This window comes from Tupaia chinensis, unplaced genomic scaffold, assembly GCF_000334495.1.
Source record: "Tupaia chinensis unplaced genomic scaffold, TupChi_1.0 Scaffold000054_1, whole genome shotgun sequence".
NCBI lineage: Eukaryota > Metazoa > Chordata > Mammalia > Scandentia > Tupaiidae > Tupaia > Tupaia belangeri.
This window is the reverse complement of record NW_006159512.1, coordinates 9,311,605-9,339,438: the sequence shown is the minus strand read 5'-3', so window position 1 is coordinate 9,339,438 and position 27,834 is coordinate 9,311,605. Positions and strand designations below refer to the sequence as shown.

Sequence of the window (27,834 nt, the reverse complement as noted above, 5' to 3'; positions counted from 1 at the left end):
CTAGAAAACACACACACAGGCACGCACAGAGGCAGGTAACTGAAACAAGTTCTACAAAACCTTTCGTACCCTTACGACTGGCATCGCATACCTCCATCCTCTCCTCTCTCCGAGTAAATACCAGCGGGGATGCACGGAATCGGCCTCGGGTTCCCCTAACACATTACCGTACACACGGGGGACACGGGGTGCCTGGCTCTGCCAGAGTGGAAAGTGTACGCGGGAGTGGACAGTCCACGTTCCCAGCCCCACAGAGACAGAAAGCAGAACTGCCAGGGAATTTCGGCTGGGCACCGAGTGCATTTGAGAGCTCTGCTGCACACCGTGGTAACCATGCAGACTATTTGCTCAGAGAGGAGAGTGAACACGTTTGTGTTCCCACCACAAAAAATAAACATGCTAAGTATGTGAGGGGACGCTACGTCCATCAGCTGGCTTCGGCCAGTCTACGGCGTGCACGCAGATCAGAACGCCATGCAGTACACCACGAACGGACATTTCTCATGTGCAGCTGAATCACCTGGGACCCCGTTAATCAGTTCCCCAGGCTGCTCCCCCAGAGATTCTGAAACTAGAGGATTTGGAAGAGTACAGGACCGCGAGTGTGTGATCTAATGAATACCCCAGAGGCCTAGCAGGGACATCGCCACGCCCAGCACCCGCTGCTCCTGTGCACGTGCGACCCTCTCTTTCTGGAGGACCGGTCAGCCGTACCCACCCACCACCTCTGCCTCCGTTTACCCTCTAGACTGCACAGCTTGACCTTCAAGTGAGAAAGGTGGGAGGGTCCACGCAGTAGACATTGGACGGCACCCTGTGCTCTGTCCTGCCACGTCCTGCCCCTCTCAGGATCTTGGGCATGCACACACATACACACCCCGTGTCCAGGATTCAAACTGTGATTGGCCACGTGGGATCCAACACCTTAACCTCCATACCACCTGTCGGCCCCCAGAATACCTTTTTAAAGGCTACTTTGCTTTGATGCATTGGTATTAGCACTTTACTTAGAATTTAAACATTTATCAATATAACACAAGTCCTAAAGATTAAGATTCTTTATCAACGTTAAAGCCAGGAGACAGGAACAGGGTATGGGATTAACAAAAAGCAAACGCTGCACACACCCAATTTACAGCACAGTTCATGTTCACAGAGAGGCAGCTGTACGGTAGGGAAAATAGGATATACTGCAAGTAATCATGTATAGTCAGCGAATAAATATGTGCACCAGTGTATGTATGTAAATTTGTTTATACGATTTACATACGATTATAGACCAAATTCACTCAGAGGGTACGGATGCAGAATCTCAATGATATTTGGTAAAGTAGGGACCAGCACATGGCGTGGTGGTGAAGGCGCTGGATTCCCATACAGCCAACCACCTCTCAAGTCTCAGACTCGGCGGCTTGAAGACCACGCCAGGTGCACGTGTGTGCATGCCCGTCCCAAGGGGAAATGAGGGAGCAGAGGTTACAGTGGGGGCATTCTTTCTAGGGGGTGACTTCTCACTCTCTCTCTCTCTGTCTCTCTCCAGTGAGTGCATGTGTCCTATGGCAACAACTAAAAGAAAAAACAACTGACAAGTTAGGCCCAGTCAGGGCGGTGCACACTGCTAAATGCTGCGGTCAGCAGGCTGGGCCCACATGGGGGCCTCGGGAGAGTCCCAGTCTTGCCTGAAGGCATGGAGTGGGCTATGCATCTGTAGGCTGGGCCCACATGGGAGCCTCGGGAGAGTCCCAGTCTTGCCTGAAGGCACGAGTGGGCTATGCACCTGCAGCCCCAGGCACTCCAGGAGGCCAGAGCAGGACAATCTGAGCGCAAGGCTGGCCTTGGCAACACAGTGAGACCTGGTCTTTAAAGAAAAAGAAGCCAGGCTTGGTGGCAGGAGCCCGCAGTCCTGGCTGGGAGACTGAGGCAGGGGGACTGCAACACAGCCAGGCACGGTCTTGACATACACACACACCTACACATACGCACACATGCACACACATAAACACGCATACGCACGTGCACACACATACACATATACACATGCATATACAAACATGCACATACATACACATACACACATATACACATATATACACACACACTCACACACACATAGGCAAGTGAACTACAGCTCAAAGAACGGATGTGGGTGGCCTCTCAGAGCATCCATGGAGTGACATCAACACAGAAACAGACTTCAGTCCTCCCATCGACCACGAGCGATTGGCTTCTGCGGAAACCTGAGTGAGATGAAGACAGGCGCTTCCTCGGGGCCCCACTGACGCTCAGCCTGGCTGCTGCGGTTGACAACCTGAGCAGAGACCCGGCCACGCGTGTACTTGGACATCAGACATGACAGAACTATGCACGAACACGCGAGATAATTCGTTACGTGGCAGCAGAAACAACTGCAGAGGCCCCAAAAGTGGATCCGTATACAAATGCGCCCAGAGGCCAGCAGGTGGCATAGTAGTTCATGTGCTGGACCTCCACGTGGCTGACTGTGGTTCAAGTCCCGAGCCCAGTGGCTTGAAACTCACACCAGGCACCTGTCTATGCGTGCCCAAAATCTCAAGAGGAGAATGGAGGAGAAGGGACTGCAGCATAGTCATCCCCCTGAGGGGTGACTTCTCACTTTCTGTCTCTGTCTCTCTCTCTGTCTGTCCCATGAGTGCACACGCCCTATATCAAGAAAAATCTCTCAAAAAAAACTCACAGAAAACAAATAAGCACATAACAGAGCAAAAGTCTCATTTCTTTTCTTTTCTTTCTTTCTTTCTTTTTCTTTTTTTTTTTTTGAGAGACAGAAAGAAAAAGTGAAAAATAGCCCTCCTGAGGCAGGGGATGGCCATGCCACAATCCCTTCTCTTCCATTCTCCTCTCGGGGTTTTGGGTATGCACACATAAGCATAAGCACCTGGTGTGAGTTCCAAACCTCCAGGTCCAGAACACAAACCATGGTGGGTCAGGTGGGAGTCCAACATCTTAACCACTATGCCACCTGCTGGCCCCAGAAGGAGAATTTCAATTCAGTGGGAAATGGTCATTTACAGAATTTAATTAATAACTCTGGAATATATGATCAACCATCCTGAAACTAAAAAAAAAAGAAAAAAGAAAAAAAAGAATTCTACTTTATGCCACGTTAAAAAAATAAAACCCAGATAGACTAGAAACTTTAATGTAGGGCCAGCCTGTGGCCGGGGGCTCAGGCACTGGATTCCACCTGGCCAACAGTACAGTTATAGTCTCAGACCTGGTGGCTTGAAAAGCACACCGGCCACACGTGCGTGCGTGCCCAAAACACTAAAAGGAGTGAGAGGTGGATGAGAAGGGGACTGCGGTGTGACCACTGCTCCAGGGCTGCTTTGTCACCGTCACTCTCCTCTTACCGACAAGGGCACATACCCTCTAGCAAACTAAGAAAAAAAAATTAACAGTGAAAGTATAGTAAAATTACTGGAAAAAATTTAACGTAATATTTTATTATCAATGGTTAAGCAAAACTTTCTTAGGCAAGAGTAAAGATAAGTTAAACCTGTGTATCAATCGGCTACCTATTTTATACAGTGAAAGTCATAAATGAAATTAAGGGACAACCGTAGCACACACTGCCTGCGACGTTTTAGAAGCTTTAACACACCAAGCACTTCATGTGAAAAGGGGAAAAGGGGGGCCTGGCCCTGTGACACAGCTTGGCTGACCTCAGCTCAAATCCCAGGCCAGGTGACTTGAAAAACAGGCAGGGTGTGTGTGCGTGTGTGCTCAAACCCCTGCCAAGACAGGGAAATTGAGGAAAAAGGACTGTGGTGTGACTGCAGACCAGTAGGGGGCGCTTTCTCTCTCTCTTGCAAGTACACATGCCCTCTGACAAAACGAAAGAAAAAAGAAAAAGAAAAGCCCCCAAATACGGAGCAAACAATCTGAATAAAAAGTTTCCAGAAGAGCAGATTCAAAGGGCCAAGAAATACAAACAGTCACCCTCACTAGCCACCAGAGGACTGCAAAGGAGCTGCCATGGGCATACCACTTTTATCCATCCATCTGCCAAAACTGAAATGAACAAGGAGAGCCAGTGCTGGGGAGGATGGAAAGGAACAGACCCTGGCATGGAGAATCTGAATTGCTACAGCATTTTCCCAAAGAAATATGAGCCTATCTACTCAGCGGGAGACCAGCCGCACATAAACATTGACAGGACAGTGCTCCTCGGGCGAGTCACCTACAACTGTGGACACACACACAAGAACATATGTCGTGGCTTTTACGTAGACACAAAACCCTGGAAATAGGCCGATTCTTTCAGTGTAGAATGGCTGACCACCATGCAAGTATCTACATTTTTATGCATCTGTAAAAAACGGGTATTTCTCTATCCATTGACCTATTGATGACTATTACATGTTGTAAACAAACAAAAAAAAGCAAATGGCAGGCAGGTCCAGTCTGTGGTGTGGAGGGCAGGGTGCTGAATTCCACGTGGCTGACTGCGGTTTGAGTCCCAGACGTAGGCTTGAGAGGGATGCGTGCATGAGTGACGAAAATCCCGAGAATGGAGAAGGGACTGTTGCTTAGCCACCCTCCCTAAGGATGAGGGGTGATTTCTCCCACCCCTCCACTCCCTGCCCCACGAGTACAAGCACCCTATAACCAAAAACTAAAAGGAAAAAAGCAAACAACAGAGAAATGGAAACAGTATGATTCAGCTTTGACAAAACTGAATGAGGAAGAGATCACAATGACTGATCTGGGCTCAAACACTCAGAGACTGACAACTTAGAGTTTTTTGTTGTTGTCTTTTTCTGTTTTTTGTTTGTTTGTTTGTTTTAGAGAGATTTTTGCTACAGGGTACATGTGTTCATCTGAGAGAAAGAAAGAGAGAAAGTGAAAAATCACCCCCCAGAGGAATGGCCCACCACAGTCCCTTCTCCATTCTCTCGGGACCCTCAGCACACAGACACAACACATTGTGAGTTTCAAGCTATGGGATCTGGGACTCGAACCACAGTCGGCCATATGGGAATCCAGTGCCTTAACCACTAGGGCGTCTGCTGGCCCCCCACTTAGACATAGTGTAAGTTTCATTTTGGTCTATTAGGTGCTATGGTTTGACCGTGTCCCCTAAAATTCAGGGGTTGAAAATGTAATCCTCAATGCCACCGTGTTGAGAGGTGGGCTCTGTAGGAGGTGGTTAGGTCCTGAAGGTTCTGCCCTCACGACCGGGTGGTGCTGATACTTTGGCACTGGGTGCTGATCAGAAGGTGCTCTGGCTTCCTCCCTCCTCCTGTCATGTGCTCTTCTGTCCTCCTGCCAGGGGATGGCACGGCAAGGCCTTGCCTGTCCCCTGATCTTAAACTGTCTAGCGGGAGGAGAGTGGAAGAGAAGGGATTGGCCTGGTCATCCCTCCTGTGGGGTGATTTCTCTCTTCCTCCCTCTCCCCCATCCCTGTCTCTCTGGCGAGTACACATGTCCTATGGCAAAAACTTGGGGCAAAGGGTACAAAAAAAACCATGAAGGGACACGGTTCCCACCATCCCTCTTCTTCCTCATGGAGCTGTAGCCCCTTAATATTTTGTTAGGTGAAAAGAAAAAGGCGTCTGCCAGGTCAGAAAAGCCTGGACGATGACCCCACTGCCTTCCACGTTCTGCAGCTGCAAGAGGACCTCACACCACACAGAGGCCTGCGGTCACCGACCGAGGGTTCTTACTGCACCACCTACTGCACCACCGATTCCTAAGTCGATTTTCTACTGCTCTCTGCTTGGCTGGGTCTACAGCTGGCCTGCTCTTGGCCTCCCTCACCCAATAGCACAAGCCGTCTGGGTGCCTGCATGTTCTCACGCAGCTGAAGAGTGGGAATACGCATCTGTAAGAAGCAATCCACACCAGGCTAGGGACAGTAATAGTAAGCTGGGCATAAGGAGGAAATACAAGGAGATTGTTAGTTTTCTATCCTGTCTTTGCTAGAATGAATATGTATTGATTCATAATGTTAAAAAATTAAGTTAGAGTTTTGGAAGGAAGAAGTTAAAACGAATAGCTATGAAAGAGCTCAGTGCTACCCCGAAGCAGGCCTGGATGATGGCTGGGTATTAATTTTCCTATCCGATACTCCATCCACTCACTCACAGACGCTGATCAAATCCACAAGGTCCTCAACTCTACAAACCATCCACTTTAGGGGTGAAATCAAGACCAGGATGGAAGACATGCAAGCCAAGCAGTGCTTACTGAGTCGCACTAACACTTCCGTCCCACTGAGCCGCACTAACACTTCCGTCTTACTGAGTCGCACTAACACTTGCGTCTCACTGAGTCACCCTAACACTTCCGTCTTACTGAGTCGCACTAACACTTGCGTCTCACTGAGTCACCCTAACACTTCCGTCTTACTGAGTCGCACTAACACTTGCGTCTCACTGAGTCACCCTAACACTTCCGTCTTACTGAGTCGCACTAACACTTGCGTCTCACTGAGTCACCCTAACACTTCCGTCTTACTGAGTCGCACTAACACTTGCGTCTCACTGAGTCACCCTAACACTTCCGTCTTACTGAGTCGCACTAACACTTGCGTCTCACTGAGTCACCCTAACACTTCCGTCTTACTGAGTCGCACTAACACTTGCGTCTCACTGAGTCACCCTAACACTTCCGTCTTACTGAGTCGCACTAACACTTGCGTCTCACTGAGTCACCCTAACACTTCCGTCTTACTGAGTCGCACTAACACTTGCGTCTCACTGAGTCACCCTAACACTTCCGTCTTACTGAGTCGCACTAACACTTGCGTCTCACTGAGTCACCCTAACACTTCCGTCTTACTGAGTCGCACTAACACTTGCGTCTCACTGAGTCACCCTAACACTTCCGTCTTACTGAGTCGCACTAACACTTGCGTCTCACTGAGTCACCCTAACACTTCCGTCTTACTGAGTCGCACTAACACTTGCGTCTCACTGAGTCACCCTAACACTTCCGTCTTACTGAGTCGCACTAACACTTGCGTCTCACTGAGTCACCCTAACACTTCCGTCTTACTGAGTCGCACTAACACTTGCGTCTCACTGAGTCACCCTAACACTTCCGTCTTACTGAGTCGCACTAACACTTGCGTCTCACTGAGTCACCCTAACACTTCCGTCTTACTGAGTCGCACTAACACTTGCGTCTCACTGAGTCACCCTAACACTTCCGTCTTACTGAGTCGCACTAACACTTGCGTCTCACTGAGTCACCCTAACACTTCCGTCTTACTGAGTCGCACTAACACTTGCGTCTCACTGAGTCACCCTAACACTTCCGTCTTACTGAGTCGCACTAACACTTGCGTCTCACTGAGTCACCCTAACACTTCCGTCTTACTGAGTCGCACTAACACTTGCGTCTCACTGAGTCACCCTAACACTTCCGTCTTACTGAGTCGCACTAACACTTGCGTCTCACTGAGTCACCCTAACACTTCCGTCTTACTGAGTCGCACTAACACTTGCGTCTCACTGAGTCACCCTAACACTTCCGTCTTACTGAGTCGCACTAACACTTGCGTCTCACTGAGTCACCCTAACACTTCCGTCTTACTGAGTCGCACTAACACTTGCGTCTCACTGAGTCACCCTAACACTTCCGTCTTACTGAGTCGCACTAACACTTGCGTCTCACTGAGTCACCCTAACACTTCCGTCTTACTGAGTCGCACTAACACTTGCGTCTCACTGAGTCACCCTAACACTTCCGTCTTACTGAGTCGCACTAACACTTGCGTCTCACTGAGTCACCCTAACACTTCCGTCTTACTGAGTCGCACTAACACTTGCGTCTCACTGAGTCACACTAACACTTCTGTCTCACTGAGTCGCACTAACACTTCTGTCTCACTGAGTCGCACGAACACTTCCGTCTCACTGAGTCGCACTAACACTTCCGTCTCACTGAGTCGCACTAACACTTCCATGATGACCATCACAGATACTTCTGACATGTCGTGTCATTTTCATAACTTGATTTTCATTTTTCAGAAAAATGGTGAAGTTCAAAGAAAGTGTTGTCACCGTCTCAAGGCCATCTTTGGATCTAAAGTCATGCCTTTCCAACTACATAATACTATTTATACATAAAATTTAAGATGATTAAATATGATCACTTAAAGCTAGACTCATTCCAATTTGACCATTTTTTCCTGGAAGACACTAAAAGTTATAACCCTTCCCTAACAGAGTAACAGAAATAGATCACACGAAGATCTTTATCAAGTACAAATGTAATTACATCAGACTGAGGCCTCAAAAACCGTCTCCCTTAGTGAATGTTTAATAAAAGCTTGCACCGGGGCAGACTACCAAAGGAAAATACCAGGTAATGAGTTCTCTTGGGCCCAGTTAGTATTTTTAAACTGCTGAAGTTATCACCCGCCAACAAACAACTTCAAATACACACAGGAGCTCACTTGCCGAAGAGAGAAAAACATTCCTCTGTCCCATTATTCCTAGATGCTCTGGGTTGTGTCTTTCAAACTTAGCTTGCATCAGATCCCTGAACTGGTGTCACCGGGTCCCCGATCCAGCAGGTCTGGGTGGTACACAAGTGTCTTGCTCCCAGGTGAACAAGGACACGGAATGCCAGTGCCGCTGTCCTGGGACCAGTCTGAAAACTACGGCTCTCTGCTAAGCGACTTTATTTCAGGATGTAAGGAGGGAATGGGGTGGACCACGTGTGGGGCATCCCTTGTGACTGGAAAGGCCCTCTCCTGTGTGCAGGAAGCCAAGGTGGTGTACGTGGCCCACCCCTTTGCAACAGATCCCCACCTAGGCCAGAATTAACTAGGAGAGTGAGAGTCTCGTTTATGCGAAACTCACCTGGAACTGGTAATGAGGTCTTAAGCTCTGATTCCTTCTGCAGATTGAACTTGGTTACAGACGGGACCAGCAGTTGGCGTAATGGCTGTGTCACTGAACCCCCATGTAGTTTACCGTGGTTTGAGTCCCAGACCCGGTGACTTAAACTCACGCCGGGCGCGTGTGCGTGTGTGCCCAAGATCCCAAAAGGAGAATGGAGGAGAAGGGCTTGTGGCGTGGCCATCCCCCCTTGGGGGGTGATTTCTCGCTTTCTGTCTCTCTGTCTCTCTCTGTCTTTCTGGCGAGTGCACAAGCCCTATAGCCAAAAGCTCTCAAAAAAAAAAAATGTAATTTGGCTACAATCAGTTTCACCCCACGTATCCAATATTTCAGCCAGGAAGAACAATGGTCCTTATTTGATAGATGTGTACCCTTCTCCACTAAGATGAGAAAACACTGACAAAATAGCAAAGCTCTCAAAGCCTCCGAATCCTGGAAAATGAAGAAGGTATCTATCAGGCCTTTTGGCTAAGATCAAGTGTAGTATCGATCAGGATCGATAAAGCAGAGCTGTGTTGTAGCCGTAGGTTCCTGAGACTAAGACAGACCCCTCTTCACTGTAGGCTGGTGACACGAGTCTCCTTGGTCGCCCTGATACAGGAAGCCCTGCCTGAAGCCAGAGGTCCCCGGTCAAACTTGGACTTGTGCCAGCCTGTTTCACCTGTGACCCTGTCCTCTGACGCTCTGTGTAAGAGGCGGAGTACCTCGCAGGGACTGAGTCCTCACCGAACCGGTAACGACAAGGGCTGTAGGACCTTTGGTATCTCTGCCGTGTCGGTGCTTAGAGACATGTTGGCCTGGTTCCTTTGGTAACTCTCCCCCTGCTATCTACTGACGAAGGAGTTTCCTCACATTGCAGAATCTTCGGGAACTAAGACAAGTACGGTGTAAGAGGACACGTCTAAGATGGGCTTTCGTGAGGTCTAGGGTTGGTTTGTCTAGGGGAAAAATGATGAAAAACTTGAATAAGGAGGTTACGTAATCCTCAGTGTCTCCATTGGGTAGGCGGGACCAGACAGTCATCTTGGGGTTGAGTGCTCCTTATTATCTTCTGTTAATAGAACTCGTTGAATTTCATCACCAGTAGGAGTACGCCATCTGCATTTTAGATAGATACGAGAAGCCAGGCGAGGGTAATATGTCCCCCAGAACACTGGAGTAATTACTTTTGATAATTAGTATTATCATGAGAAGTGCTAAGTTTATAAAAAGCTAAGTCATACTATATTTTACTTGTACCTTTAACAAATACCTGTTTATTTTGTTAGTTTGCTCATTTTTAAAGATTTATTTATTTTATTATTATTATTAGCTTTTAATCTGCTATAGGGTACATGCATTCACCAGGGGAAGACAGAGAGGGAAAGCGAGAAAGCAAGCTGCCGGGTCTGGAACTTGAATTCCAGTTGGCCATGAGAGCCCAGCATCTTAACCACCATAGCATCTGCTGCCTCCGATAGTTTTGTCATTTTTAAGACTCTACGTGAGAAAAGGTCAACTCACACACATAGCCCTTATGCATCTTGAGAAAAGAGTGCTTAAACTAAAAAAAAGGAAAGAGAAGAACAAGAAAAAAAAGGAGTGCTTAAACTAAGCTCATTCATTCCTAATAGATTCAGCAACTGTCCCTGAGGACCGTGCGTTGGAAGACCCTACGTTTGCTGGGGAGACCGAAGCAAGCCCGCTGCTGGCAGCATCGAGGCAGCCTCTCACTGGGCCAGGGAAGGAGGCCCCTCAGCAAGGAGTGCGCTGGAGCTGTTAGAACATGCTAATCGGGACACAGGATGGAGCAGGAGACATGGCCACACTGCTGAGATGCACTGCTTTATACCAGGAAAGCTGCCCGCCCTTAACTGTCTACACGCACACGGAATCAGCTTAATTCTCTGCTGGGGCATAACGCTTCCATGTACGTCCTTACAAGCTGATGAAACAGACAGCCCCTCCAGACCCTGAAAGCTTCGATGCTTCTCTTCAACAGACCTTAGGTTGTTCTTGTAGGAACCACACGTCCAAGTGAGTAATCTGCCACGAACGCTTAGACTCCAAGCTGTTTTCAGCTAGCGAAATGCAGGTAAGGGCTGGTCCCACGGCCTGGGAGTTGACAGCCAGCTCTCACATGGCTGACCCCGTGTCTGAGCCCAGGACCCAGCAGCTTGAGGAGGAGAACCAAGTGTGGTGGGACCATTTCTCTCGAGGGGTGCTTTTCTCCTCTCCCTCGCTCTCTGGTGAGCGCACCTGCCTTACAGCAAAAACAGCAAGAGGCGGCAGGCGCAAGGTCACGGCTGTGTATGTATCCTCCATGCTACCGGAACTAAAGAGAGAGAAAGTCTCACCATGAATGTGCCTTAATCTATCTTCTTTCTTTTTTTAAAGTTTCTTGTATTCATGATAGGACATGCACGTGCACAAGAGAGTGAGAGAAAGAGAGAGGAAAGCATCCTCGACAGGGTCTCGTCCCTCCACGTGCCGGGAGCTTGCACAAACGTATGTGCACCGAGGCACATGCAGCCAGCCAGGGTACCCAGACCTGTGGTCTGCTGCGTGGTTTCCACATGGCAGGTGTTGGCTACCAACCTGTTGCTAAGCTAAGCCTTAATCTGGTCTTAAAACTGGAAAAAAGGTAAATGTACATTAAAATCCTGAGAGTCGCCATCTTTAATACCATTTTGAGCTTGGGAACCCTAGACATTCCTGAAGTACTTTTTATTGACATGATAGGAAAACATCATTTTGAGATTTGGTTATTCACATTAATAGGATCTTATTAATTCAATAACCCTAAGATCTTAACAATATCTGCTATTTATAAAAGTATGCAAGTTCCGTGCCATGGATAAATACTCATTAGCATTAATCCTTACAACAAAGTACATATTATTATCCCCACTTAGCGATGAAGAAACCAAGGTCCCAAGTGCTTAAGAAACCACCCGAGTGGCACAGAGGCTCCGTAACCACCCAAGAGGTTGCTCAAGTCCGACTCAGTGCCACAGAGGTGAGGGCACCTCGAATGTTGGTGGAAGTTTCTGCTGCGGGGCGGACACTGGGACGGGGAGCGGGCAGGAGGCATGCAGCCTCCCGCGTGGTTGACTGCAGTTCAGTCCCAGACACGATAGTTTGAAACTCATTCCGGGTGTGTGTGTGCGCATGCCCAAGATTCCAGGAGGAGACTGGAAAAAGGACTGCAGCATGGCCATTCCTCTGGGGTGAGGGAGTGATTCCTCACTTTCTGTCTTTCTGTCTCTGTCTCTCCAGTGAGTGCACACGTCCTATAGCAAAAATCTCTTAAAAAAAAAAAATTGAACTTAAGTCAGGGGAAAATACTAAAGGCATACTTCATTAAAAAAAAAAAAATGTTGGGACCAGCAGTTAGCATAATGGCTATGTCACTGGACTCCCATGTAGTCAACCACGGTTCAAGTCCCGGACCTGGTGGCTTAAACTCACACCAGGTGCATGTGCGTGCATGCCCAAGATCCTGAGAGGAGAACGGAGGAGAAGGGATTGTGGCGTGGCCATTCCCCCTGGGGGTGATTTCTCGCTTTCTGTCTCTCTCTCTCTCTCCCTTGTCTTTCTGGAGAGAGCAAGTGCCCTATAGCAAAAACCTCTTAAAAAAAAAAAACAGTTAACAAATAAGTTTTAATATTTGCATTTACTCATCTGAAAAGCACTTATTTATTTGAAGTAATCAATAGAAGACTCTTTATAGGTACTTCTTCTAGGTTTTCGCAATAGGGCACATACGCTTACCAAGAAAGAGACAGAGAGCCAGAGACAGGGAAAGTGAAAAATCATGCATGCACTCCTGGGGTGGGGAGACAGCTACACCACAATCGCTTCTCCTCCACTCTCCTCCCAGGATTGAGCGCACACACACACACACACACACACACACACACACACACACGCCCAACATGACTTTCAAGCCTCATTGTCCAGGACTCAAACTGTGGTTGACCATGTGGGAGTCCAACACCTTAACCACCACACCACCTGCTGGCCACTCTTTATATGTATTTAGAGTGTGATTCAGCTTACCCAAATGAAATGAACTTTTAACTTGACCCCACATCCTCTGCCCCCATCTATACACAACGGTCAGCCATCTTCCCACACCTGCTCACGCTGTCTCCTGTCCCCGCTCCCGGTCTCAGTGTACGGTCCCTACTATAACCCTCCCTGGGTGTTTGCTCAACCCTCAGCTCCTCTCTGGCTTATCTCTTGGCAAAACTCTTACCCTGATTATATTCTAGTCAGTTCTATCTAAATCTCGCTAAGTTCAGTTCCAGAACTTCAGGTTGAAAGTAGCTGGAGAGGCGTCCAGCAGGTGGCATCATGACTAAGGTCCTGGACTCCCACGTGGCGGACAACAGTTCAAGTCCTGGACCTGGTGGCTTGAAGATCACACCAGGCACGTGTATGTGCATGCCCAAACTCCTGAGAGAAGAAGAGAGATTGCAGTGTGGCCACCTCCCAAAGGGTGACAGCTCGCTTTCCCTGTCTCTGTCTCTGTCTCTCTCTAGCACACATGCCCTATGGCAACCAGCAGCTGGCGAGAAACACACAGCTTCCATGGTCGGTGTCACTTAAACTCTTGACGGAGAAGCAGGAACTGACGGGCACAGCAACCACAGCCACTCTGCAGTCCTGTCACCCCCCGTGCATGTACACAACAGTTTCATGCCATTCTTTCTTTCCTAACGTCAACTGTCTCCCTTCGATCTTTCTTTCTGCCAATGACCTTGTTTCTATTTTACTGAGAAAACTGAAGCCATGGGAAAGAGAACTTCCCCAAGTTCCTCACAAAACTGCCCTCTGGGAGACCTCTCTCGGGGCCAGCAGGCTAGGACTTGTGTCCTCCTACCAGGCAGCATCTCTAGAGTGACAGGGCACTAGGCTCCTCACACCCTTCTCCCACCCTGCTTCCTCCCTGGATCTGACCAGTCAACTGAGGCAGCTCCATCTACTCATGCTCAGCCCCAAGGCCTTTGGTGGTCCTTAGGTGGGCTTTCTCTCCCCACCCAAATCCAGCCTGTCAGCCAACTTGGGGCACCACCTCAAAGTCCCTCCAGAATCCACTCCTCCCCAGCAACACCATAGCCTCGTCCTAGGAAAACCCGCGTTAGACCCCGGCCTTTTCACCATTTAAATCTCTCTGCAGCCTCCCACGGTAATTGAGTACCACCTCCAGTGCCACAGATGCCCTGTCGTCTACTGCTCTCCCCCCACCTCGACTTTCATTAACGTCTCATGTGATTTCAACAATACAGACTCTGACTTTGTAATTCGGCGCTGTGTACCTCTTCCACCTGAGCAAGGATCTCTGTCGCTCTTGGTATCAGGCGCACAGTGGACTTCCCATGACTATGTCCGGAATGGAGATGTGGGTGAATGAGCAAACCTCCAGCCGTCCCTGGGCAGGAGAGCCCAGGCCACCTTCACCACGTTTACATGCACTGAGGCACGACAGGACACGCTCTGCCGTGCATGTCACTGTAGCTCTCTGTGGCTTCCATCCTGCCCGCTAAGTCAGAGTTCCCATGAAGAACCAGCGCGCGTACCCTACAACGGACACAAACAAGACTCTGCAACAGGAAGACATAAAAAGGGAAACCAAACGAGTAGAACCTAGTTTTAAAAATAGCTGAGATACTTAAGTTTCATTTTCTGAAAGTTCTCAGGGAGGAAGTTCTGAGGAACCTATTCTCTCAGACATTGTAAGTTTTATCCCTTTAGGTACCAAAACAATTTCATGTGGGCTGCAAATCCTTACATACTGTGTACTCGGTTTTCCTATAGGTGACCCTGTGCTTTAAATAAACTCTCTCCTCTGAGAGCTTAGCACCCATGGCCCTGCGTACCAACACACCCCACACGGATGCGGTCAGGGTTTCCAGAAGTTCAGTCATGTGGCTTTGTCCAGCTGCCAAAGGCCCCTTCATTCTGGATGAGGATGGTTTCATGGGCATTCCCACATTCCTGTCCATGCACCTTCATAAGGATGTAACTCTGACTGCAGATGGGGCCAACTTTGCCTCCCCTCCTGGGACATTGGGCAACGTCTGGAGACGTCTGTGGTGTGAAGGCTACAGGCATGCAGTGGACACGGGCCTACCACACACAGTCAGCCTCTCGGCAACGAACTGCCTAGCCCCAGACGTCCAGAGCATGGGCTGAGAGGCCCTGGGTGAGAGCAAGTCACCACGTTTGTTGAAGTGAGGGCTGAGCGACAGAGTGGAAAGAATGCAGCTTTCGGTCAGAGTCATGGGTTCAAAATCTGGTGGGACTGATGACCTCAGTTTCCCAGCAGGAAAATGGTAATGACAATACCCACTGTGTTGGGTTGTTGAGACTCAGGAAGACAGTACGTAAGATCCCAACACAGAAGACCAGCTCTGGCGCAGACGTGTACGAACGGCAGCCATTCTTAGAGCTGTAAGAGCACGTATTGTTTCACGGCCATATTTCTGCCAAGCAGGAAAAGCGTTTTGTTTTTGTTTGTTTTTTGCTATAGGGCACGTGTGCTCACCAGAAAGACAGAAAGCAAGAAATCACCCCCCAGGGAAGATGGCCACACCACAATTCCTTCTCTTCCATTCTCCTCTCGGGATCCTGGGCACACACACACACACATGAGCCCAGTGTGAGTTTAAGCCACCAGGTCGGGGACTCGAACCGCGGTTGACTATGCATGAGTCCAGCGATATAGCCATTACACCAACTGCTGATCCTGAAAAGCATTTTGTTTTTAACGCTGGCGGGTATGTGTGCATACATGAGAGAGCGGGGACAGGTGGGGGAGCACCCTTTGTGGGGCGTTGCCACACTACAGTAGTTTTCCTCTCTAGTTCTCCATCCCATCAGGGTTCTGGGAATGCCAGTTTTCAGTTCACTGGGGTTGAGACTCGAACCCTGATCAGCCATGTGGGATCTGGCGTCCTCAACCCAGGAAAAATACTTTAATGACAGTAAGGATTAGCAACTTAAAACAGAAAATTCAGAATGATTTTATTTTCCTTCTCCTTCCTTCCTTCCTTCCTTCCTTCCTTCCTTCCTTTAGTTTAGTTTAGTTTAGTTTAGTTTGCTATAGGGCATGTTCACCTGCTGGAAACAGAGAGAGACTAAACCACCTGCCTCCACCCCGGGGGGAGGGGTGGCCACGTGACAATTCCTTTTCCTCCATACTCCTCTCGGGATTTGGGGCATGGACATGTATGCACCCAGTGTGTTTTTCAAGCCACCAGGAACATATATAGAAACAGGAAATAGAACTTTGTTTTTTTTTAAAGGTTTTTGCCATAAGGCACATGTGGTTGCCAGAGAGAGGCAATGAGAGGTAAAGTGAGAAATCTCCCCCAGGATGGATGGCCACACTCAAAACCCTTCTTTTCTATTTTTCTCCTGGGATTTTGGGCATGCACACACATGCACCTGGCATGATTTTCAAGCTGCCAGGACTGGGACTTGAACCATGGTTGACCATGTGGAAGTCCAGCACCTTAACCACCATGCCACCTGCTGGCTTCATTTTTTAAAGTTTTCCAGAGGGCCTATGCATTCAGTGGGGAGTGGGAGGGGAGGGGGAGAGAGAGTGCTCCCAGTAGGGCCTGATCATGCCGCACTCCCTTCTTCTCCATTTCTCCACCCTCTCGGGATTTGGGATCACACACACACATGCCCAGTATGTTCACACCACCGGGCCGGAACTTGAACCATGCAGTTAGCCATGTGGGATCTGGCCCCCTTAACCACCAGACCATGGGGCTGGCCCTAGATCTTCATTTTAATTAAAAGTTTAATTTCGATTAAACATCATGTAACTATGAAGCCTATATTTAGGGTATAGAAATGCTTACATTGTTGGACCTGCCAACAGCGAGCAGTTCCTGAGTTGGGGGCCGAGGATTAAAGAAAGACAAGAAGACAGGACAGAAATGGGAGGACTGCCGGTCAGTACTGGTCGGCCCCGAATGTACTTTATTGCTAGTATCTATACACATTCCAGAGACTTCTGTGATGTAAGGTTTTAAGTCTTTACTGAATGTATCAGGTTGTTATAACAGTACTTTGGAACATTCAGTTCAAAACAACCCCAAAACATTCTGCTCACAACAATCCAGCCACCCAAGGCTATGTCCGGATAAAGACCCTGGTCTTATGCTGGTGGTCACGTCCTGCACATTCCTCACGTCTCCTCTTTGGCTCCCCACATTACATGGAAGTTAATGTGTAGCTTCTGCATTTAAGATTCAGGAAAAAGACACGATTCTTTAAATCTTTTGTTTCCTTCTTTTTTCTTTTTATCTTTTCTAAAGAATCATCTCATAAAATGCAAGTCAAGCACGCCACCTCAACACTGCAGAGTGTTCACACCCAAGTCCACGAGACTCAGCGTTGTACTGGATTAATACGAAAGAAACTTATATACTGAATTGTTTATAGAATTGAATTATGCTTAAATAGATATATAAGCTCCTCCAAAAAGGCAAATACGAGAGGTCTTTAAACAGATCATAGAAAGTATGTATTATTAAAAAGCTACGTATGAATTTCAAGATGTTTTGCATCAATCATATTGTCATTTTGTTCTCCACACTTTTTGAAGTCTCTTTACTGTGTGTCATTCAGTGTGGAGTGGGGGGGGAGGGGGAGAGAGAGTGCTCCCAGTAGGGCCTGATCATGCCGCACTCCCTTCTCCTCCATTTCTCCACCCTCTCTGGATTTGGGAGTCACACACACACGCAGCATGTTTGTCAAGCTGCCAGGGCCAGAATTCAAACTATGGTCAACTCACAACACCCAACTGCCGTACTGTGGGCCAGCCCCCCAGTCTGATTTCTACGGCTGTGGGCTTTTTGCCTGTTTTACAACTTCATATTTATGGAATGATATGGTGTGCACTCTTGTTTAATGACTTCTGTCAGGATGCTTCCTGAGGTTCCCCCATGTCCCGGTAACTGTCTATTAATCGGCATCTCCCTATCCTTGTTTGTTTTCATTCTTCCTGCTAACTAGAATATAAGCTACTGGAGGATAGGGAGCTTGGTCTATTGTCATTGTCTTTTTTATTAACTACTGGATTAGACACTAGTGCAGAGTAGGCACTCCGTAAAGACGTGTTGAATAAATAGATGATGCAGCAGTCGATAGTCTAGCTGTGTGGTTCACTGTGACTAGGGCAGTTTTCTACTTACTTTACTACATATACTTACTTGGTTTTGACTTTCTGAAGGAGGAAACCTCTTGCATTCATTAGTACATGCTACATTGTTGTTGTTTTTAGAGGTATTTTTTTTGCTACAGGGCGTATGTGCTCGCCAGACAGAGACAGAGAAACAGAAAACGATAAATCACCCCCCAGGGGGGATGGCCATGCCACAATCCCTTCTCCTCCATTCTCCTCTCGGGATCTTGGGCACGCATGCACACACGCCTGGCGTGAGTTTTAAGCTACCAGATCCGGGACGCAAACCACGGTCAACTACGTGGGAGTCCAGCGACATAGCCATTACGCTAACTGCTGGTCCTTACATTGTTGATTTTTTTTCTCGCCTACTGTAATGTTTCAGAATTTCAGAGCCTTAGGCCATCAAATGGTCTGAGCCCAGGAAATAATTCTGGGGTTACATTTATGGGTCATTTTGTCAACATATTCACATTTAGCTTGTTTCAAAATGAATCGACTTGCATATTGATTTTTTTCCCCCTAGAATGTTGGTTATCTGGTGCAGTGCATTTTAGGTTTGGCAAGGGCTAACCCTGCCACCCTGGGAAGTGTGTGAGCACTGCTTGCACGGAGACAGTTACCATACAGCTCCCTGAAAGGGCAGTGTGGGGGCCGGGTGGTGGTTACCTAAGGCACGTGTATTTCCAGACATCAAAGCAATCTCTAAATCTCAATAACATGTCCGTTACATTTTCAAGTATTTGTAGCTAAGCACCTGCACTGCTTTTTACTTCAGTATATTAAAAGCGATGGAGGGAAAAAACCTCAGGGGTCAGAAGAGCCTCATTCCTAATGAGGACCCCATCTCCACTGTTTCTGCTGCTTCTAGTAGATTCGTAACGGGACCGAACTGCAGCACTCTGAAACCACTGTCCTCGCCCCTCGGGAAGCAACGGGGTAAACTGACCAACACATTTCCAGCAAGGGATAAGGGATTTAACTGCCTTGGTGCTCTCGAAGCTCCTTAGAAGAACGGGACCAGCAGTTAGCAAAATGGCTATGTCGATTAGACTCCCATGTAGTTGACTGCGGTTCGAGTCCTGGACCTGGTGGCTTAAACTCATGCCAGGTGTGTGTGTGTGTGTGTGTGTGTGTGTGCGTGTGTGCCCAAGATCCCGAGAGGAGAATGGAGGAGAAGTGATTGCGGCATGGCCATCCTCCCTGGGGAGTGATTTCTTGCTTTCTGTCTCTCTGTGTCTTTCTGGCAAGTTCACATGCCCTACAGCAAAAAAAAAAAAACAAACAAACAAACAAAAAAAAAAAACTCTCAAAAAAAATCAGTGGAATCACTGCTTTTCATATACACAAAATATAGTGCAATTATTTTCTATATGAGCAATCACAGACATTTTTAAAAAGCAAGAGAATAGTATGCTTAAAAAAGGAATTATAAGAGAAATGAGAGCAGTGAATGGGGGGGTCGGTTATTTGTAGCTAAAATGGCAACTATTCAGCCACTGTAAAATTGTATAGTTAAAATACTAAAAGGTTGTATCAATAAACGACATGAAACGTTTTCTAAAGCTCTCTTACAGATTGTTAACCCGAGTTCTAAATACGAATCGAAGAAACATCAAAGACTAACATTTGAATCGGATCTTCATTTCTTTAAAGAACTGGGCATTCTTGGATAGTGATAAAGACAGATGGAAATTGCTTCAGTTATTTTAGCTGCATTATAAAAAGGACATTTCAGCATAATGGATTCCCAAAACCTATTTAAAGGCTCACTTTCAGAAGCTATTAAGTGACTTAAAATATGTTGCAAATATTCACAAAGGAGTATTATTACACAATGGTTAAAAAATATTTCAGCACATGACTTACTGTAATGGAAGCATGGATTATATACGCCAATTACTTAAATCATCTTCACCCAGATATTTAAATTCTCCCTGAGGCTTCTAAAGCTTGCTGTTGCTAAGTATAGCACCGACGTTCTCCAGGGAGAGACTGTAACTGAATGCTATTGAAAAGCAGCCGATGCGGCCCACGGCCATGGATCCACGCTGGTTGATATTCTGCAATGCTGGACGCCAGAGGGAAGCCAGGGTTCCGCTCCAGGTCAGTCTGCACATGGCGGGGACACACAGGTGCTCATGGGCTAGCCGGTAGGGGAAGGCCAGGGATGGGGGAAGTCGTGGCATCTGACCCTCGTGAGGGAGCTTGTCTCTCTCTTCCTTCAAAAAAAAACTATACAAATAAATGTTAGAAGTTTAAAAAAGGAATTGCCCCCTCTCACTCCAGGTGGTGTCTCACTTTCTCTCTCTGTCTCCTGCAAACATTGCGCCCTACAGCAAAAATTCTATTTAAAATAAAAGAGGTTGATGGTCCTCATTGGAATGATAAAATGAATTCATGATAAATGGTCCGTTCCAATACCTTCATCAATGCCCCCCCTGCCCCCCCCACACACACACACAGTTAGACTCCGTGCTGATAAAACAGTCCGCTGGGTTCAGAGCGGCAGATGCACCTGCGGTCAGGTCAGCTCTCTAAGCCGCAGTTCCCAACACGGACATGGGGTGACGGCGGCCCCTTCACACGAGCGTGTAGGAGACGCGCTGCATAGTGCACCGCCTCCGCACAGGACCTGCTCAGCGCTGCCACGCTTTCATCCTACCGTGTGCCAGCCGTGGGTACGGACACCCAAGGAAGCAGGAGCCAAACAGCGGGACACCTGCCTCCTCGGAGCTTATTTCCTGGTTCATTTCTTTTATCTCACCCAAGGTACAGCACTGAGCACTCGGGAATAACTAAGAGTCCTAGCAGGTCAAAATCCTTAAGTCAAGGGACCAGCAGTTGGCGTAATGGTCTTGTCGATGGACTCCCATGTAGTCAACCATGGTTCAAGTCCCCGACCTGGTGGCTTAACCTCACACCGGCACATGTGCATGCACGCCCAAGATCACAAGAGGAGAATGGAGGAGAAGGGATTGCAGCGTGGCCATCCCTCGCTTTCTGTCTCTCTGTCTGCCTCTGTCTTTCTGGCGAGAGCACACACCCTATAGCAAAAATCTCTCTAAAAAAAAAAAAGGAAAAAAATCCTTAATTCAATAAAAAGATTACATTGGCGGGATCATGCAGCGTATGAATATAAAGAAATAGGAAGTGCTGTGAGAAGGCACAGAGTGGTCAGAGGGTGGAAAGGAAGAAGGAAAAGCTTCCCAGAAGAGGACAAGTCTTAGTCCCACACAGGTTGGGCTGGGAATCACACCAGGCTGCCCACGTGGCCTCAGCCTCCGGAGTTAACAGGGTCTATGGTGTGCATCACTGTGGTGGGACCAGGAAAGAATTCTGGGTGACCACTGGGAAGCATCTAGGATCCTTACAGAAGAGATTTACAGATTTAAGAAGAGATTTAAATAAAGACGAGGCTGGAAATTGTGTTAAATAACGCTGAGTAGTCAATCTAAACACGGCTGGAGCAATGAGAAATGAGGATGGAAATCTGTTAGGACTATACTGAAGTTCTTCATGGCTAAGATAAAGAATCTGTCCTTAGTTTAAAGAAAACAAGTCATGGGGCTGACAGATAGCATGTGGTTGGGGTGCTGGACTCGCACGTGGCCGACAGTAGTTGGAGTTCCAGACCTGGCGGCTTGCCTTCTCGTTCTCCTTCCCTCCCTCTCTCTCTCTCTCTCTGTCTCATCAAATTGAAGAATAACAATAAATAAATAAAATTAGATACATAGTTCTTTAAAAAGAAAAAAGGAAATGAGTCATGGAGGACCTTTGAGAAGAGTGATGTAATAAAACATTTAAAAGATTTCTTGGTGGGACCAGCAGGTGGCATGTCTGTTAAGGCACTGGATTCCCAGATGGCAGACCATGGTTCCAGTCCCGGGCCTGGAGACTCGAAACTCACGCCAGATGCATATACATGAGTGACCAGAATCCCGAGAGGAGAATGGAGGCGGGACTGTGCCATGGCCATCTGCCCTGGGGAGATGATTTCTCACTTTCCCTCTTTGTCTCTGTCTCTCTCCAGTGAGCTTGCACACCCTATGACAAAAATGTAAAAAAAAAAAAAATGTCTTTGCAAGAAGTATGAAAGAAAGAGTCACTGGTATGGGGAGAGCAGGGAGGAGCCCTGAGTGGAAACGCTGCATACATGCCTCAGAACCGAGTTACTAACTTAACAAGGAATGGAGCCACCAGGGCCTTCCAGGCTGTCTCTGGCAGTGGTAACCCCTCTGTGACAGTGGTAACCCTGAGGGCTGCAAAAGCTACAAACTGGGTCTCTGGCCCACTCCTGCGCTCGCCTGCCACCTGCTGCATCACGTGCTACACACCCTGCCACGCCAGCCCGGCTCACTCCATCCAGATTCTGATCTCGCAGACAGGGCTGAAGACAACCGGGCGTGTGGGGCCACCACCCTCCCTCTCCAGCCCTAGCCTGGCTCAAACACAATGTGACAATTTGGAAAAGGAGGGCCAGTTTGGGATCAAGAGTAGGAATTCTTTTTCAAAGTTCTCTTACCATTGATAGAATTTTACTTTTTTTTCAGTGCTTGGTTTAGGGATTTTTTTAAAGAATTATTTATTTAATTTTTATGTATTATTATTGTTTTCACTTGCTACAGGACATGCATGCTCACCAGAGAGAGACAGAGAGAAAGAGAGAGAGAGGAAAAGTGAGAAAGTAAGCCACCAGGTCTGGGCCTCAAATCATGGTCCGCTATGTGGGAGTCCAGCACTTTAACCACCACACCACCTGCCGGCCCTGGTTTAGGGATCTTAAAAGTAAGATACTGTGGGGCCAGCAGCTGGTGTCATGGTGAAGGTGCTGGACTCCCACATGGGCGACCAGAGTTCGTATCCCAGACATGGCGGCCTGAAAATCATGCCGGGTGTGTGTGCATTCATGCCCCCCAAAAGTAAAATACTGCTTCAAATTCAGGTACTTTTCTACTTTGGCAAAGTCAAAATATTGATTTCTTAGCTTAGGCACATCACAGGTCATAGAATCTGTGACGAAAACTTTTGGGAGCCTCTCTCTAAGAAAGACTTTAAGTGAAGAAGATTATAATTGAGATTTGTAATTATCACCCTCTCTACATTATTATAGTCTGATGGAAATTAGAATGTTTTGAAATCGTGCCAAGCAATTATGAGCACTATAAATTGATTGAAGAACATGATTTCACAACATTTGGGACAGTTCGAAACAGATTTTTACTCTCCTCATCACCAAGGAAAGTGCGATAGTTCTTACCTAGCCCACATAAAGCGAAGGAGTTGAGAACCTGCAACTTCATTTTACTCACAGAAAGGCAGTTGTAGTCACCGCCCTCATCTGAAAAGGCCTTCAGATTAATAAGGTTTTAGAAAAATAAGCTAAGGAGTATTTCATTCTGGCCTATCAGCACCAGACTCCAGCAGCCGTGACCAACAGGAAATGAAAGGGAAGTACGATTCTAATCAGTCCGACGCTACTTATTCTTTCAGAAAAGGCTGAGAGTGGAAGAGTGATTGTAAGTGAAAGATTTACCTTGTGACCTCCCTTATAATCCCAATGTTCTCGCCAGCAAACGTAATTCAGAAACGAGGCCCGCCATCGATGACACCCACGTAACTGGCCAGTCCCACAGCGCGTGGTTAAGTACTGTGCTGGGGAAGCCACGTGGCCATCTGCGGTGGAGTCCTGGCTGCAGCTTGAAACCCAAGCTGGGTGCCTGTGAGTGAGCGCCCAGGACCCTGACGTGATGGGCAGTGGAGAAGGACTGGCGGCATGATCATGCCCCATCGGGGTGCTTCTCCTCTCTCTCTCTCTCTCTAGTGAGCGCATGCACCTTCTGACAACGACAGAAAAATTAGACATAATAAGGGAGGCTGTGGGGACTTTGGGAAAGAGGAGATAGGCTATATTACCTATGGGCTCTTCATTCTAAGACAAATTGCCCTGCTACGATAATGACTTCCGGGGCCAGCAGGTGCTGTGCTGGTGAAGGCACTGGACTCCCACATGGCCCACCACAGTTCGAGTCCCAGACCTGGCAGCTTGCTTTCTCGCCTTCCCTCTCTGTCTCTCTGGTGTGTGTGCATGCCCTATAACAAATTTTAAATAATAATAATAAATAATTTTTAAAAACGACTTTACCCCACCCTGATAAGTAAAATATATTTGTCATAGAAATTTTAGAATCTACAGACTAACACCATGGAAACGCAGAAATTGCCTGTAATCTCACTAGCCAAAAGTACTACTAATATTCGGTTTATTTCCTACTAGTAAGTTAGTTTCCGTGCACAGGTTGATTTTGGGTTTGTCTCAAAACTCGGATGTCATTTTGTAAGTGCTTTTCTTCACTTCTATCAAGAACAATTTTCCACACCACTGTATAGCCTTCCTAGCAAACTCATGCATTTTAATATGCACTTCACGTTTTCGTTTGCTTGCTTGTTTTTGCTATAGGGAGTGTGTGCTCCCAGAAAGAGACAGAGAGAAAGGGAAAGTGAGAAATCACCCCCGGGGCGTGACCCGGCCACAATCTCTTCTCCACTTCTCTGGGGATCTTGGCACACATGCACAAGCAGCTGGTTTGTTTTTCAAGCCACTCAGTCCAGGACTTGAACCATGTAGTCAGCCCTGCGGGTTCCAGCCACCTAAACCACCACCACTGGGTGGCCCATGTTTTCCAAGTTTATTGCCGAGATAACATGATTACCGTCCCGCTAGGGAAGACTCTTGGATTACTGAGAGGGTAACATAGCTTCACCTCTGACCTTGGGAAGCAAAGCCTCAAGCTTTTTCCTTTATGAATTACCCATTTATATCTCTCTTTCCTCCTTTACTTTTATAATTTGCTAGAGGGAATGTGCACTTGCAGAGGATGGGGAGAGTAAGAAAGCACTCCCCATGGGGATAGCCGCACTGCAATCGCTTCTCGGTTCTCTCGGGATTTAGGGTGCACGCACACACGCACATGCACCAGGCGTGTCTTTCCAGCTGCTGGGTCCGGGCCTCGAACTACACGATAGATCATGTGGGATCCACCCACCTTACCACACCACTGGCTGGCTCAAACATTTTTAATAAGGGCATGCATCTTTCTCATTTTGTATTCTATTTGGGCTGCCACAAATTACTATGAAGTGGGTGGTTTATCAACAACAGCACTTTACAATGGGGAGGGGGGGGTCTTGAAAAAGTTCATGGAAAATGTGTATTATTAAAAAAAAAAACCTATGCGTGTATTTCAATTTTTTTTTTTTGCACCGAAATAAATTCTTACTTTAATTCTATTTTTTTCTTCATGAAATTTGGAAGTACTCTTGTATTTCTACAGTTCTAGAATTTGGGGTGCCCAATTTTTTTAAGAGTTTTTTTTTTTACTAAAGGGTGCATGTGCTCACCAGAGAGACAAAGATAGACAGAAAGCAAGAAATCACCCCCCCCCCGGGGGGATAGCCACACCACAATCCCTTCACTCTCTCGGGATTTCGGACACACGTGCACATGCATCCGGCGTGAGTTTTAAGCCGCCAGGTCCAGGACTCAAACCATGGTCAACCAGTAATACAACCATTATGCCATCTGCTGGTCCCATTAACCCTTAATTTTGAAATCAATTTTCGAAAGTACACTTGTCTAACATAAATCATCTGTTCTATTATAAATTACACTAACGTTCTGAGTATTCTCCTTGAGTTCGTTGCAACATCAGAATAAACGGTATCCTATTCAATTCTACTTAGGAAGTCTGCAAAGTATTGTTTTTGCTGCACCAAGTTCCAGCTCCCCCCACATCCTGTTTCAAGCAGCCGAGATTATTTTAACAAAGGTTCAACTAGCAGTTACAACGTGACTTAACTTCCTAAAAATTTTGAATGTTGCTAAATTCTGTTTCAGGATGAAAAGCATACTGTCATTGTGATAAAAGCTGGCAGGGAGAGTAAGGCTGCTGGATGCCACAGGGCCACCAACTTCAGTGTCCTGGACCCTCTAGGGAGAGTAAGGCTGCTGGATGCCACAGGGCTACCAACTTCAGGTTAGAGTCCTGGACCCTCCGCCTGAATGTCCCTTCTGATGTGCAGGTTCCCAAACTCCAGAGAGGAAAAACAGGGAGAAAGGATTGAAGCCTGGCCACCCCCTGGGGGTGATTTCTCACTTTCCCTTTTTCTTTGTCTGACCAGGGGACCACATGCTCTATAGGAAATAAATCAACACCCATCTCAAGGTAGGTCAGTAACATGTATTCGTAAAGAGAATAGAAACCAATCCAGAAGAAGCCGCTTTTACTTCTTGGAGTGAATTAGAGTGGGGGTTCGCACTGGCACCCAGAGTGAGGTTCTGTTAGAAGGACCATGTGTCACATTTCTACTCTTAACACTTGTTTGTTTTGCCAAAGGCCATGTGTGTTTCCTGGAAAGAGACAGACACAGGAAAAATGAAAAATTGGGGGGGGGCACCACAATCCCTTCTCCATTCCCCTCCTGGGATTTTTGGCCGTTGCAGGGTAGGCACCCACAGTGATTTTCAAATTGCCGGGTCCAGGGCTCTATCTGAGGTTGACGGTGTAGGGCTTCAGTGCCTTCACCACCACCCCACCTGCTGGCCCCCACATTTTCACTCTTCACAAGTCAATGAAGATGTGTATGAGGTGAGTGACTAGTCCGGGCTAAGGGCTGATGGGTAACACCAGTGGGTAAAGACCCCCTTCTGTGCTAGTCCACCTTTCAAGGCTGATTAGAGTCAGAATTGCTCTGAGCCTTGAAAACAGCTGTTTTCCTCCTTGCAAGAACTAGCCTGGAATTAAAAAAAAAAAAAATGAAGAAAGTTTGGCCTGGTTTAGATCATATTGGAAATAGTTTATTCTTCCCAAGGGCGCAGGCTCCCAAGTGACCGCGATCTCCCAGACTGGAGATCCACCAGCTCCCTGCGCACGTGGTCAAGTGTAATGACATGTTTTGAATGTAAAATGAAGAGTGCCCCAAATAACAACCAGGTTTTTCAAAGTCGGTGTTTGCCAGCAAGCGGCGTTTTGGTAGCACTCCTTTGGCAACTCTTTCTGAGCGAGCTCCAACACAAACACCTTCTTCCTGAGGGATCACGCCCGCGGTGTAGTAACCAGGTTGACTTCTCAACACTTCTCCGTACCACCTCTGGGGCAGGTGGCCAACACTGGCCGCGAACTGCTGGGTTTCACACGAGATGACCAAGGTGCGCGCGTGTGTGTGCGCGCCCGCGTGCGTGTGCGCGATCTACTTTTCTATAAGATCCAGCATTCCGAATAAAGTAATTCCTTCAGAAATCAAGTGACTGAAATTAGTGTGTGTGATCGCTCCTCTCTCTCTCTCTCTGTCTCTGTCTCTCTGCTTTAGTTTAAGAGCCCAGAACTCTAGTTTTGATTCCTGCCATCAAACCTCTGCACGACCCAGGACGGGGAGAGGGGAGACAGCAGGGAGGGGAGCCGGAGGAGCAGAAGGGAAGAGGGTGGCCGGGGCTCGCGCCTTCACTTCTTACCAGGTCCCCGCCGGGCGCGCATCACAGCATGACGACCACGAGTCCCTGAGGGCCAGAAAGCGACCCGCTCGCATCCGAGGCGCTGGGGCGGATTACGCTTGCAGGTCGGCCATTGGCTTCAGGGAGTACAAACCACTCGGCACCTAAACTCAGCCTCCAGCCCGGCGCCCGAGCCCACGACCTCCTGCTCGCCCACCCTCTCCGCCTCCGGCCTCCGCGCTGCTGCGGAGCCGCCCCCGCTGCGG

At 47.7% G+C, this 27,834-nt stretch overlaps 1 protein-coding gene across 1 annotated transcript in view; it reads right to left on the bottom strand.

The window, feature by feature from the left end:
• Nucleotides 1-27,781, bottom strand: part of ATP10D (ATPase phospholipid transporting 10D (putative)) — a gene marked incomplete in the record, with an annotated part of 126,159 nt that extends 98,378 nt beyond the window's left edge. Inside the window, 1 exon segment of the mRNA XM_014591909.2 lies at nucleotides 27,590-27,781. Coding sequence (XP_014447395.1) covers nucleotides 27,590-27,611 — 22 coding nt within the window.
• Between the last annotated feature and the right edge of the window lie 53 nt (nucleotides 27,782-27,834).